Source organism: Hordeum vulgare, chromosome 5H (assembly GCF_904849725.1).
Source record: "Hordeum vulgare subsp. vulgare chromosome 5H, MorexV3_pseudomolecules_assembly, whole genome shotgun sequence".
Classification (NCBI taxonomy): Eukaryota; Viridiplantae; Streptophyta; class Magnoliopsida; order Poales; family Poaceae; genus Hordeum; species Hordeum vulgare.
This window is the reverse complement of record NC_058522.1, coordinates 102,740,508-102,755,769: the sequence shown is the minus strand read 5'-3', so window position 1 is coordinate 102,755,769 and position 15,262 is coordinate 102,740,508. Positions and strand designations below refer to the sequence as shown.

The 15,262-nt window shown below is 42.1% G+C and overlaps 1 protein-coding gene across 3 annotated transcripts in view; it reads left to right on the top strand.

Moving 5' to 3' along the window:
- Positions 1-6,877, top strand: part of LOC123452032 (5-methylthioadenosine/S-adenosylhomocysteine deaminase-like) — a 30,614-nt gene extending 23,737 nt beyond the window's left edge. For 2 of the 3 annotated variants that reach the window (XM_045128603.1, XM_045128606.1), the window contains 7 exons: positions 2,428-2,577; positions 3,153-3,296; positions 3,634-3,790; positions 4,121-4,293; positions 4,539-4,594; positions 5,962-6,064; positions 6,629-6,877. In XM_045128603.1, the coding sequence (XP_044984538.1) occupies positions 2,428-2,577; positions 3,153-3,296; positions 3,634-3,790; positions 4,121-4,293; positions 4,539-4,594; positions 5,962-6,064; positions 6,629-6,718 (873 nt within the window). In that variant the 3' untranslated portion in view covers positions 6,719-6,877. The remainder of the gene's footprint in view (positions 1-2,427; positions 2,578-3,152; positions 3,297-3,633; positions 3,791-4,120; positions 4,294-4,538; positions 4,595-5,961; positions 6,065-6,628) is intronic. The other variant, XM_045128604.1, reaches the window with a different exon arrangement.
- Positions 6,878-15,262: the final 8,385 nt, after the last annotated feature.

The window sequence follows — 15,262 nt, the reverse complement described above, 5'->3', positions numbered from 1 at the left end:
TGAGGCGGTGGGTGTTGTCGTTGACGTAGTTGAGTGCGCCGCAGCGCACGACCAAGCCATGCACCACGCGCTCGCCAGAAGAGTGAAAGGTCCCGCCCGGAATGTTACTCCGGTCGGCGTCGCTGCCAGCCCCACGGTGGGCGCCAATTGTCGTGGTATTTCCGCGGTAGATGCCAAGGGGTGGCTTAGATCGTGGTTTGGGGCCGACGGGCGCCGGCGGCGTCTGGGAACGGGTGAAGGCGCAAGACACATGACGCCGATCTATCCAGGTTCTGGGTTCTCCGGTGAGGTAAAACCCCTAGTCCTGCCGGTGTGACTATAGGTGATCACAACACAAGGGTGCTCCTCGAGCTGTTCGTGAGGAAGGAGATGGAGCTCTTGCTACTGGTCTCGTTGTCTCTGATGGGTGTATTACGTGGGGTGTTTTATTATTCAGGTGCTGGCCAGCCCTCAATCTGGGGGCTGGGGTTCGGCTTTATAGGCTAGCCGGAGGTGTACAATAGTGGGGGAAAGGAAGGGGCGGGGCTCGGCTGCCAACCTCTCCGGCTGGCTCCAGCGCAGGGCCCGTCGGCCAGGCGCCACAGTGGTCAGCACGCCGGTCGTCAGGGAGTGACCGGTGGCCTTGTAGCCTTGCCCTGCTCGCATCATGATGCCCTGTAGCCTCGCCGGACCTGTCAACGTGCACTGTACCCATGCGTGCTCCTGCCTCGTGGGTCTGGTCTTATCGTCGTACGCTGGTACGGGCGGATGGGACGGGCGCTGGCCTGCTGGCCGCCATCGGGGACAACCGGACGGGCCGGCTGTTGCGAGCCGGCCAGCAATGCGACGGCCAGACGGGCTGCCTGTCGCCAGCCGGCCCCCAAATGTCTTGAAGTGGGGTTTCCTCCGCTTTGGTATATCCAGGGGCCATTACCCTGTTAGGTTGTCATGATCAAGCTAGGTAAATGAATGGGGTGTGAAATTTGTGAGTGAACACCTATGGGAGCTACACCCTTCGACTACTTGCGAAGCCTCACATCGATGTACCTGAAACAAAGCCCACCCACTAGAGGTGAGTCCAAAGACTCAGCAAGTACACAACAGAACATGTAATAAAATAGATAGTAAGATCATGAAGATGAACCCTGCTTGAACCGGTGAAGCTTATACTCGAATCCCTCATGCTTGGAATGGCATGAGAATGCATGAAGAAATATCGTGATTTTCAAAATTTGTTAAAAATTTCAAAAAATGTACACTTTCATTTTTTTCAAATTTTCAAAAAATGTTTGGATATTTTTAAAATTTAGTTTCTTCAAAAAAATATTCAGATTTTCAAAATTTGTTTAAATTTTTAAAAACTTCAAACTTTAAAAAAAACTTGGGAATTTAAAAAATGTTTAAATTTTCAAAACAATATCTTTTCCATGTTTCAAATAATTGTTCACATTTTTGAAATGTTTTGTTGACTTATTTGAAAATACTGGTTGCTACAGTATCACCCACCGTGTCTAAACAAATGCAAGCTACCAAACAGATTCTCAGCTTAACATGTCTGAACACATACACCACTACCAAACAACACCAAATGTATGTACTCAGCGTGTGTACAGTCAACATGTATCAAAGGAGAACAACCATGCTAGGTTGGGAATGCTAGCAAACACACCCTATAGCATTAGTAGGTTATAGGGAAATTGAATTTTCATGTTTTTTTGTTTGACAAAACCCATCATGAGTGAATCTTCCTCTTCCAAGGAGTGATCCTCGCTTTGCGAGCTTATGGTCCTTCGGGTCCATCCTCACTTTATGGTCCTCTCATTTTGTGAGGGTTGAAAAGGAGTTCGGGTGAGACGTCGCCCCTATTCAATTTGCCAGTAGTAGCTCAGAGCCAAGTCCTCGGTCTTATCTGGTTGCATCATTTCTTCATGCATTCTCATGCCATTCAAAGCATCGGAGGTTCGAGTATTACATTCACCGAATCAAGCATGGTTCATCTTCATGATCCAATGGAAAATCCATGTACATGAGAAGTCTGCAAGGAACATTCACTGGTGTTACACGCCGGTACCTAATGGAAAATGCGTGTACATGTGAAGTCTGCAAGGAACAAACAATTGCTGAATTTGGAAAATCAGAGAAGGCATGATTCAAGTAGGCTACAGGGTATGGCAAAATTGGAGGTACCAATGCCCAATGGAAATGGAGAAGGAATAATAAGGTTACCAAAAATGGTTGCCTTTTCTATCATCCGTTGCTCATTTTTTTCCTTGCTTTTCCTGTGCTACAGCTATTGGGGATTGATCGTTACCCAAATAAGGTTAATTCTTATTTGACTGGTTTATTTATATTTGCACAAGTTAAGACCCATCTAAATCCAAATGTACATGTGTTTATTCTTGGCACACTTGGCTGTTATGTGATGTGAATGACTTTTCTTTCACGCAGTCACAGAAAGATCTATATGAAAAGCATCATAACACAGCTGATGGGCGAATCAGGATATGGTTTGGGTTGAGACAGATCATGAATGCCACAGATCGGTTACTGCTTGAAACAAGGGATGCTGCACAGGAACTGAATACTGGAATCCATATGGTATTAAAGTAGATTATTTGTGCCACAAACTTTACCTTCTCCCCCCCCTCCTTGCCCCTTCTGTGCACAAGCCGCAGGTCTTTATTAATCTTCACAGGGATTACAATAGGATAGAATAATTTTATTAAGAAAATCAGGCATTTTATCAAAGCAAAGAAAGGAAAGTCACTCACAAATGCATGGCACAAATGCATTGTGCCACACACTTCTCTCCTTATAAATTGGAGTTTGGAACCGTGGAATGACAATGAGTTATTTTGTCTCGTTTCAGATATTGTTGTATCATTTAATTAATTTATTGAAATAAAACCTGGATTCTATATTTAATGATGCTTGGAGGACTGCCTGGAGTTGTGCATGTATATGATTTAGGCTCCTGAATTCTCTTGCTAATTTAACTGAAATTTGTTCCAATAGTGTTTTGTGAGGAACCGAACCCAAAATCAGTATACTATTTTACTGATTCCAGTACTCCCTCCGATCCATATTAATTGTCGCTGATTTAGTGAGTAGAAGTTTTTGCTTACCTAACTACTCTACACTATATACACTTTTGCTTATTATTATTTTTGCAGCATATTGCGGAAATACCATATGAAAATCAGCTTGTAATGCGGACGAAGAAAATTGATCATGGGACAGTTACATATTTAGAGAAAATTGATTTTCTGAGGAGCAATTTGCTGGCTGCCCATTCTGTTTGGTTGAATGAGTCTGAGGTAAGTAAGCTTGTCCACAATCGAATGTTACCTTTCACATTATGTACCCTCTGAGAACGAATGGTAATTATGGAATACCAAAAATTTAAATTTAGGTTAAACTGTATGGCTTTTAACTGTGCGAAGGTTGCCCCAGTGTACATTCAATTATGCCAGAAGTCTTCACTGTACATAATCAGCATATAACCTGGTGCTGAAACTATACACTTCTTTTTACTAATGTTAATTTGTTTGTCTAAATTATTTACCTTGCAGTGTCTAGCTTCTGTTATGCTTGTGATACTGGGATGCAAAATGTAACTTTGGCTAACTTTTCATTAAAGTTTCTCACTTGCAGATAAGTCATTTTTCAAACGCTGGTGTCAAGGTTTCTCATTGCCCAGCATCTGCCATGAGAATGCTGGGGTTTGCTCCTATTAGGGAAATGCTGGATTCTGGTGTTTGTGTCTCTCTCGGTACCGATGGAGCACCAAGCAATAACAGAATGAGCATTGGTCTGCTTAATAAACTATAATCACAAACTTTTTTACGAGTGTGTTTAGCTTTGCTCTTAGTTTTCTTCTTCACCTATGTTGTTTGGCACCCAGCAGTAGCGAGGATTCTGTCAGAGTTTTGCATCTTAATATTTTATATTAAATGCACTCCGTAGTGGATCCTAGGGCATACCCATTTGTTCTGTAAAGAAATAGCCGTGCCATATTTTTCTGTTATCATGGTCCTTGTCCAGTATCTATTGAACATGCATGGTTTTGATGATAGTTTTACTGATTTGATGCCTAATGTGGCTCACTCGATAATTTACAAGATTACCTTGTGCTGTACAGTTGATGAGATGTACCTAGCCTCCCTTATTAACAAAGGGCGTGAGGCCTACATCAGTGGTACAACAGACCCAACCGTGCTTCCTTCTGAGACTGTGCTGACGATGGCTACTATTAATGGTGCAAAAGCGGTTCTGTGGGATAATGAAATAGGTTCTCTGGAGGTTGGCAAAAAGGTGCTGCCGTCAGCTGCTAAGTTATTCATATGTGGTGCTTGATAATACTTGTTTATGTATTCTTTTGAAACTGGATTTGTGTCTACAGTTCAATCATCTTAAATGAAAACCCATTACATTCTGTGCGGACATTCCAGATTATGATTTCCTAGTATAATCAAATGGTCTGGATCTATCGATTTCTTATTTATTTGAAGTAATATCAATATCTTGTTGACACTTGAGGTTTTTCTTTGGTTTTGCAGGCGGACCTGATTGTGGTGAATCCATTTAAGTGGTCCATGGTTCCGTTACATGACAGGTATGCATCACTGCTATTTTTTTAAGAGCAAATTACCGCGTTTTTATAGTGAGTTCACACCGACTTTTATTTTTACTCATTAACCAAGGATCCTTTGTGTGCAATCCCTGTCTTGAAGGTTGCAATAGCTATTGTTCATATTCATTAAATGACGTATTGTTTATTCTAACTGTTTACATACATGATTCTCATAATACATGTAGCTTCGTTACTAAAATATATTTCTAGCTTTGTAGCCTGAAAGTGCATAGGAGCACCTGCGGGCGCACTCCCCTGATATCTGACCACTTAATGTGCATAGAGATATGTACCACTATATTAGAATGACCGTATTCTTCAGTTTTAGTTCAATGTATGGGAGGTATTCTCTGCATAGTCAGTCCCTGTCATGGCCCACTTGCAACACGCATTTGTTCCAGCGCCCAACAACCAACTACCAAGGCTGTGTTTACTCATCTAATGGGCCCACCATGAATCAATGCATTCACCGTTTCTTCCATCGACCCGATCACATCTTCCTCCTCTTTTCTTCTTCTTTCAACTTCACCGTCTCCAACGTCAACAGCCAGCCATCCCGCACCAGGTTCCAGGAGCTATATGTCACAACGAGCTTGTAGAGGAGGGATTTGGCGGTGGCTGGTGGCGAGCCTGGTCTCAGTGTGCGAACATGCATGCAGTGAAGAGCGGCAGTGGGGGCACGCCGAGCTCGTGTCCCGGCCAGGGAACCGTGTTCGGACACCGCTGGTGGTAGCCGACTTGTACCGCAGGGCATGGCTCCACCTCCACGTATTCTCGCACAAGGAGACCTTGACGGCGTAGAAGCTGCCTGGCTGAGAATTGGGTCTGGTTCTCCGGCGGGTTATACACGGGCCCGATCTCATGGACGACGCAACACTGCTCGAGCATTGTGCGGTGATGCTCCTCATGGACGTGGGAGAGCACGTCCGCCACCAGAGGGTAAGCTGACTTGACGGCGTACTTTCAGGCGGACGTCCAGCTGCTTTGTACCATAATGTTTCCCGTGGCGACATTAAATGCCGAAGCACACGTACGTACTGTTGCCTTGTGCGCCTGCATCGGGTATTCAGCTGCAACAATCCTTTGTAGCCTTCGTCCACTTCCCTTTGTAGCCTACCTACAATGCAATATGTAAATTTCAGCAGCATATTATTGCAAGGAAACCGAAGTACTCCACATATTCAACATTACAATTTTATTGTAAATAATACTCCCTCTGTAAAGCAATATAAGACGTTTTAGAGCACTAAAGTAGTGATCTAAAACGTCTTATATTACTTTACAGAGGTAGTATTTGACAATAAGAATCGAATTTAAAATCATGGTATTTAACTTTTTCTGTTATGCAGCATTGCCAACATTGTTTATTGCATGCGGTCAGAAAATATTGAATCTGTTATGTGCAATGGCCAATGGATTATGAAGGATCAGAAGATTATGAATGTAAATGAGGTAATTTTCTCCTTATCTTTGCCTAATTAATATTGAGATGAAGGAAGAGAAGTACTACTACCTAGATTATTTCACTTTGCCAACAGGCTAGGAAAGTTGTGCATAGTTGCAGTTTTATTCCACATTTTCTCTTTAGATGCGACTCAGTTCGAAAAAATACTTCTTTATTTTCCTGGAATGGTACTCTGCATCTCCTTGCATACTTGTATTACACACTGTGGTATAGTTATTAATGCAATGGAGCAAGAGGCCCTTTTCATTAAAGAAGTCCAGTTAAAAAAACTCGTTGACATAATTTATTATAGCCGAGGAGATTCGACAATCGATGTTGTGCTGGCTCCTTAGCATATCACCAAGTAGTTGGACTAGAAAAGAGCAGTATTGGAATGTTCATGTGCTGGAATAACTGCAAATTTGTAATGGTTGTGAAAATGGAAGTGATAACAAATTTCATCCCTAAAGATCATATGCTTTGCTCAAGCAATATTTGAATCCCATAATCATAGCTAAGATACATCATTGATGGTGCTTCCGCTGCTTCTAATATATCCTTCTGTGGTCCAGGAGGAGGTAATTTCTTCGGCAGTAAAAAGAGCAACTGCCCTCCTAGCGCGAGCTGGCATCAATCTCCCTGAAAGGATGAACTACTTGTGATTTAATCATGCTAGTTCTTCATGCATAACCTTTCGTGGGGTTATTCAATGCTAGTTCATCTCCCCGAAACTGTTATTTTTGCATTTTTTAGTGGGTTCATTTCGAGGACCTACTAGTTGGTCTTTTCTTCACTGGCAATGAACAACTCAACCTGAAGCATGCATGATACTTCCTCCGTTCTTAAATACTCCCTCCGTCCCAAAGTAAGTGTCGCAAATTTAGTAGTAAGTTAGTACAAATTTTGTACTAAAGCAGAGACACTTATTTTGGGACGGAGGGAGTATAAGTCTTTCTAGAGATTCAACTATATACCACATATGGGTGTATATAGACATAATTTAGAGTATATATTCATTCATTTTGCTCCGTATGTAGTCCGTAGCAGAATTTCTTAGAAGACTTATATTTAGGAACGGAGGGAGTAGTATATTAGTATCAGGGGATATCAACAACTCAACCTGAAGCATGCATGATTCCAATCTGCATGTTCTGAACGTATTAGTATCAATGCATATTACTAGCAGGCTCTCATAAATAATATAGGAGATGGATGACCGAACACTAATTGAAATGCACAAAGAAATAATCAGTTCTGCATTGAAGAAAACAGTCATCAGCTTCAAGTCTTGTATGATAACTTCCACGGAATCGGAAACTTATTCTCACATCTAATAGGCGAAGTTGTTTCTCATAGTAAATTAAGTTTATGCTTCTGATTATTTGTAAACACAGCACAAGAATTGTGCTAACAATTTTAAAATCCTTACAGACGAGGAAAGTGACCCCTGGCAATGAACATTTACTTCATGTCTCATTTTACATTGGGTCTTATTTTCGTTTTCAATGAAAACAGAACCTGCGGGCGTTGTTCCTAAATATTCAATTTTTTTGAAAGACCGAGGTAACTTTTCTGTAGATTGACACCATTGTCCGTAAGAAACTAGATGATTCGTTGCACCCATAGCACAAAAATCAAATGCAGTTGAGAAGTGGGGCTAAGTCTATGAAAATGCAATCGAAGAGAATGAAAAGGGATTCATGGTGGATATTGTATTTGAAGAATATTGTATGGGGACTGCTACGCGCCAGCATAAAATATCCGTCGGCTCGCGAGCCGTCAGATCTGACACGTGGAATGGCCTCTTCATTTTTGTAACTTATGTCTTGTTACAGTTTTTTCTGCAATTAGGGTATTGTTGCATTTTTTTTTGCAACGAAGGTCCTCTTGCAGTTTTTTTTGCAACTGAGGTCTTGTTGCAAATTCTTTTTTGCAACTGAGATTATGTTGCAGAAACGTTGCATCGTTGTGCTGTTGTATTCTAAGGATCCAGATCCATGAATGGAGTCGTTGCATCAGAGCATCAGAAAATGCAACAACATGCTAGTTGATGGTCATAAGTCAGGTGGTATGCATAGAAGAGGGCGGACGCAAGCGTGAGATCTGCTATAACGTTTCCAATATTTGAAGACAACGTTGCCCCCTCCCACGCCTCACATCTCATGGGTAGCTCTTGTGGCTCAGGAGGCGATCGTTGTCGCCTGACCAAACACCCTTGTCTCCATGCTCCTCTCCCTTGCGGTCGCCTTCGGTCGGCCCACGACGGCGACTGGGCACTCCTCGCCATCTCCTCCCTTCCCCTGCCCCTTAGGCGTTATTCCTCCCTCGTCTAGTGAATTGGGCCAGATCTTGCCCGGACGTCCTTCCCCTGTCCTGGCCGGTCGTGGAATTGCTTGGTGGCGCTTGGTGGCGACACGACCATCGACAGTCGTGTGGGCGTGGGGGTGGCGCGGGCTGCTGTCGTTGGGTCCTGGAAGCGCAGATCTGTGCATAAGGCGGGCAACCTTGGGTGGGTGTCTCGGCCGTTTTCGATTGCCCGATCCACCAGCTCTGGCGGACTGCCTTCAATCTGATAAAGTCTGTGGGCATGGGCCTTGTCCTGTTGGTAGCTCGTGTGGTTTCTTATCTGGATGCCTAGTAGGTCAGATCTAGGGTTTTGTGTCCGTACGGGTGAAAGGTTTCGACTTTGGGTGATGTGGGTGGCGGAGCTACACCGGTGCGGCAGCAGGGGCAGTGTGATGCATGCTTGCGGTCCACCACCACGTGTGTCGTGGGCGAGGGTGGATCCCCTTGGTTTATGGAGCGATGACTCCGAATGATGGACAACACGACACTATTTTGACGGGTGTCACTGTGCGGGTGCTTGTGTGTTGCCTCAGCCGTGCGGGTGGCGAGGTGGTTCATTCCAGGGGTGTCCATCTTGCGGGCGTGGTCTTCGTTGCCATGCGGCCTGTTTCGGGCGTTGTCTGCAACTTTCCTTAGCTGGCCATGGCTGTTGAATTTGGTCGGTGGGGCTTGAGTCCCGAGTGAAAGCTCTGCCCGACTATGCCGGTGCCGGTGATAGCGATGATGTGTGGCATTGTCCTCCTTGGAGGTGTCATCGTGGGTAACCCCATTCATCATGAGCTCTTGGTGAAAACCATCGTTCACGGTGGCGACGTTGTGGCGGCGTGTCCTCCTTGGAGGCTTGGTCTAGTGAGCAAGGTTGTTGGTTCCTGGGGTGGATTTTGTGAGCGACATATTCTTCTCATCGTGTGTCGGGTCCTTGCCTCGACGGTGGTGCTCTCGTGCGGGGGTAGGTTCGATGAGGTGATTGTGCTAGAAGACCTTCCTTTGGCATCCTGGCCCTAGTCCCCGTTCGCATTCTAGGGTGATGAACACTCCATCGTCCGACGATGCGACGCCTCTCGAGCTGGGGGCTCCTTCCGGTGATGGAACAGGGTGGCGCTACTCTGCTGGGCGCCTAGGTGTTGACATTGTTATAACCCCCTCTGTCAGTTGATCTCCTTCTCGATCCGGCTCCATTCGCAACATTCGGCACCCTCTGTCCATGGGCGTTGTTCGTCTATCACTAGGAAAGACATTGGGCACCCATAGAGATTAATGAGGGCTCCAATGTTTCACTTTCTTACTTTTTGAGCTTTGTTGGTACCTTTGGGCACCCATGTATCTTCCTCGAGTTCTTTGTATTGTACCGTTGGATGTAAGAGCTTCATTAATTTAAAGTCGGATGCCAACCTCTTTTTCTAAAAAAAGTTAGCGTTGCACTCTGATGTACGTTATTGTATGTGAAGTCAATGTTGCAACTCAACTCCCATATCATGGGTCGTTCGGTTGATTCCGGGCTTGTTGGCACACCTAGGGCCATGGCATCGTGTAGCCCACGAGCCCTTTGTGAGTTTGGGTGTGTTCGGGTTTGAGCCAAACTGAGCGCGGGTAGTAGGAACGACCGGGTGAGAGTACCTAAGAGTTAAGGCCGACTTGGGGGGCTCGTTGGTCGGTTATTTCTGGATCTCCTCGCAATGCTGAAAGTCGGGTCGTTGACTCGTTGCGCCCATGGTAAAATGCGACAATGAAATACAAAAAAATAAATCGCATGTCATAGTATTACATCGCAGATCTAGTGCTTTACAATACAAAACTGCTCGGCTCATAGTTAGCCTACAATATTCTACTGTTGTGGAGTCCATCCACTCATAGGCAAGAGTCGCAATATTCTACTGTTGTGGAGTCCATTCATTCATAGGCAAGAGTCGCAATATTCTACTGTTGTGGAGTCCATCCACTCATAGACAAGAGTCGCAATATTTTACTGTTGTGGAGTCCATCCACTCATAGGCAAAAGTCGAGTAGAACGTCGTAACTCTACTTCGTACCTTTTCTTCGATATGATCAACCTGCAACATGATACGTTGCATGCAAAAGTGTCAATACATTGAATGTATTGGTAAGCTTCATCAGGATTGGCTTGTTGGAAGAATAAACATGCAATTTGGTGTGGCTGATTTTCCTTTTGCACGAAATAGTTTTTCCCTACCCTTCTAACAGTAGTCTACTTTAAAAGCTGGACATACGCATCATGCACCCGTCCTGGAAAAATTGCTCCACACAATTATCCAATAAAGCGTTTGAGTATGTGGGTTCCAGCGCCCTGCACTTGCCCTAAGCCAATCTCGAGAGACCATGGTACAACCTCAGTCCTATGAGATTGTGTCCATGCCCCCCCCCCCCATTGGATCAACCCATTCATTTAATTTAGAAGAGGTGATGAGATCAAGTTGACAATTCTTTAATGAGTTCCTCAAAATTTGTACGTAACCGGGAACACGACTAATCATGATCAAATTATTACACATTGCAGAGATTTAGGTACTTTACCCGTGATTCCCGATCACACCCTCTTGCTACCAAACTTCACTCGTGAGGTAGCTAGGTAGATCAAGACGAGACTTTTGAGAAGTAGTAGTCCTATAAAAAGGCAACCCATTACAACCTACATGCAGTAACTACATTTGTTGAGCATGCCTGGGAGGGTTCTCACATCTTAATTGGTCAAGATTGAGCCCATATTGTCTCACAGTTACACATGGAAGCTACTCAAATTTACAGTGGTACAGTTCCTTTGAGCCTAGGCGGTCTCCCACACAACTGTCGACCACCAAGCAACACCGAAGCATCGCCGAGATGATTCATTAATTAAGTTGTAATTAAGTAGTCATCCATAAAGTAACATTTTGATGTGATCCCAATCCATGTAATAGCATCTAAACAACTATTCATTGGTTACAAGGATAAAATGGACCTAAATTTCTTCTACCGGGTTTTGTCAAGCATAAAATAGAAATCCTACAGGAAATTCCTAGTTGAAAACAACTAAAATGCATGAAAACATAGGTTATGATCAAGGGTTACACTTTCCTGGTATTGACGATTCTTCGGTCTCATAACCTTAACCAAGCTACTCTTTGCTCTCCGTACAACCTAACGTAAGTACAAATCAATCATAAACAACCATACAATACAATAAAACATACCACAAGTGTTGTGAATGGTGTTAGTGTCATTGTGTTGTGAGATCATGTGTGAGGTTAACTCATATGAGATTCTGAAACAACATAGTGGTTGTTACTTGGAATACATGTGACATAGTTCGCATGCAAGTTTTCAAAATAAGGATCCATCACATAAGTAGTATGTGTTGCAATGTTGTGCTTGTCAGATTGTGCAAAGGAATCTTGCAACATGAGTCATGGCTTATGGATCTTGGATAGCCAAGTCCATGTTCAAGTTTGAATGTCAATTGAACTTGTTGACCTTTCTAGCGGTTTGAGGACACACTAGGTTGGCCGAAATAATAAGCTGATCTGGCTTTCCAATACAAGTTGGGTTTGAATCAAGGTTCCTCTTATTCAAATTAAATTAAGCTCACAAGTTGATTTGGTTCCCCTAAGTTAAACTGAATCATGAATAATTTCATAATTGATCATGACAGTCCTACTCAATTATATTTAATGCTTTCCCTAAAGTCAAATACAAATCCAATATAATTACTAAGGTTTATTTATTTGATCCAAGTTTAACTTAAGTCAAATATAACTCCAAGGTCTTTTACTAAGTGCAAATATTTTTCAAACTTTACTTAAGTTTGAACTAAATTCAAATTAAACCTAATTCCCTAAGTTAATTATTACTCCAAAATATTTACTAGGTTCATTTTAAATCACTAAGTCACATTGCAAAATTTTTATTGAAATAAAACCTATGGTATTTAAGGTTATAACCAAATTGGTTTGAATTTAATTCAAATTAATTAAATTTCCTAAAGTCAAATAATATCCCGAAAATATTTACTAAAGTTCATTTTTAGTTTCTCAAGTTAGTTGCAACATAGTTATCCTAATAAACATTTTAGTTTCAAATATTGTTTGAATTATAGTTTCTGCTAAACTATATTCAAATTCAATTTTAAGTTATTTTATAATTATACTGGAGTAGCCAAGTTGAAACTATATTCCACTAGCTTTACTTTGTAAAAGATCAATTTCTTTGGAATTATAAATTGCAAGTTATGACCTATTCAAACTAAAATTAATTATGTTTTAGTTGTCATTTTAATATTTTTAAAAGTTAATTAGTTTTGGACTAGGTGAAAGTGTATTTCATAAGGGTCATTTTGCAAAAAGAATCACTCAATTGGGATTTATAGATAAAAAGTTGTGATGGTTTGAATGTCAAGGAGATTTTTCTACAAAGGTGTCATTTTAATTAAATTAACAATATCCAAGTGGATAATGTTTTGGATAATGTGGGCCACAAGGCATAATCCTATTGGCTTGTACCGATTCGGGTTTAAGTGAGTGTTGTGTGCCGTTAGATATAAACATGGGCTCCAGATTAGAACTAGGGCTTGGGTTTCGGTGGCTCATCGAAAAATAGTCGAAAACAATGAGGAACGATAGCGGACGACGGCGCTTGGCTTGGGATTCGACATTGCGGATGATAAAGTGGATCTTAGGCAATGCGAAGGGCACGGACGGGCTTGGTTGTCGTCGTGGGGTCTTGTGGTGGCTTCGGGTGCTGTTGTGGACGACGGGAATGACGACTATTGATATGTCTCCAACGTATCTATGATTTTTAATTGTTCCATGCTATTATATTATCAATCCGGGATACTTTATATGCAATAGTAATATTATTTTATATCATTTTTGGGAACTAGCCTATTAACCTAGTGCCTAGTGTGAGTTTCTGTTTTTTGCCTATTTTTGTTTTCTAGGAAATATGTACCAAACGAAGTCCAAACGCTATGAAATTTTTTGATGATTTTTTTCTAGACAAAAGATACCCAAGAAGCTTCAGGAGGAGTCAGGAAGGGAGACGAGGAGAGGACAAGGCAACATGGCGTCTGTGTGTGTGTGTGTGTGGGGGGGGGTAAGCGCGCCATGATGCCTTGTGGGCCCTAGTGGCTCCGTATGACCTAATCCCATGTCCATATATTCTCTAAAATGGGGAAACCAACAGAGAGCCACCCGAAAACACTTTTTTCGCCGTCGCAAGCCTCGGTTCTGAGAGGATGTCATTTGGAGACCTTTTTGGTACTCTGTCGGAGGGGCAATGGACCATGGAGTCCATCTACATCAACCTCGTTACCTCCATGATGATGCGTGAGTAGTCCACCATAGACCTACGGGTCCATAGCTAGTACCTAGGTGGCTTCTCCTTTCTATTTTATCTTCAATACCATGTTCACCGCGATCCTCGCGGTGATCTATCCTATGTAATATTCTTTTGTGGTGTGTTTGTTGGGATCCGATGAAGTGTGGGTATATGATCAGAATATTCATTGAAAGTAAATGATTCTTTTTTAAATTCTATTATGCATGATTGTTATAGCTCCATATTTCTTTTCGATCTGTTGATTTGGTTTGGCCAACTAGATTGATTTATCTTCAGCAGGAGTGGGGTGTTGTAATGGGCTCAATTTAGTGGTGCTCTATATCCGAGTGACGGAAGGGAACAAGACACATATTTGTATTTTTTCCATTCAGGATAAAACGACGGGATCTAAACATATTGCTTGCCTTATTTTTTCTACATCATGTCACCTTGCTCGAAGCATTACTCCATTTGTCATGAACTTAATACCATAGATGCATGCAAGAGTCGGTCAATTGGTGGAATAAAAGTAGTAGATGCATAATTGTTTCGGTGTACTTGTTTATCGACGTGATTCCTATATACATGATCATTACCGTGAATAATATGTCATAACTATGCACAATTCTAACAATTACCCAATAATGATTTTTCTACCCACCCTGTGCTATATTCAAGACAGAGAAGCCTCTAGTGAACACTATGCCCCCGGGTCTACTTAAACATAAATACAAAAAACCTAAAAGTACTTTCCTACAATTCTTTACTTCTATTTTATTTAGCCTTTACATTATCTATCTCTATAAGAATTTAATACTTGCAAGTAATGAGTTCAAGGGGCTTGACAACCCTCTTTCCCGAGCTGGGTGCAAGTGTCTGGTTTTGTGTGTGTTGGTACCATTGAAGGGAGTTTGCTTTGTTCTTTTATTGGTTCGATAACCTTGGTTATCACTAAGGGAAATACTTATCTCTATTGTATTGCATGTCCTCTCCTCTTTGGGGGAAATCCCAATGCAACTCACAAGTAGCAGGAAGAATTTCACACGCCGTTGCGGGGGAAACATCATCAAACTCTCGTCAAGTCCCTACACATAAATTATCTTTCACTTGTTTGACTTTTTATTTGCTGTTAGATTTTACTTTATATAAAAATCAAAAATACAGATATATTTCTATTTTCTTCCTTGCTCAGTTATCTAGTTTACTAGTTTGCTTTCTTTGCTTGAAGTTGTTATCATGTCTAAATTTGTTATTGCTAAAGGTGAAAATAAGGATAATGATCCTAGTAAGAAGGATCCCGCTGTTAAGCTAGAACCTAAAACTTTTGTAAGGGGAAGTGGGAGTATTATTGGAAAATGTTTTATTCAAGAGTTCTTTACTTGTACGCGAGCCTTGGTAAACAATGATGAGCCTATTCTTAAAAGAACTAATAGTTATGCTCAAGTTATTTCGGCCCTTATTGTCAGTCTTGAAAGAAGATTCATTCGTACTCATCCTAGTTTGCAAAGATGGTGCTTGGAATTACACGTGATCAATTATCCTAGAGCTAA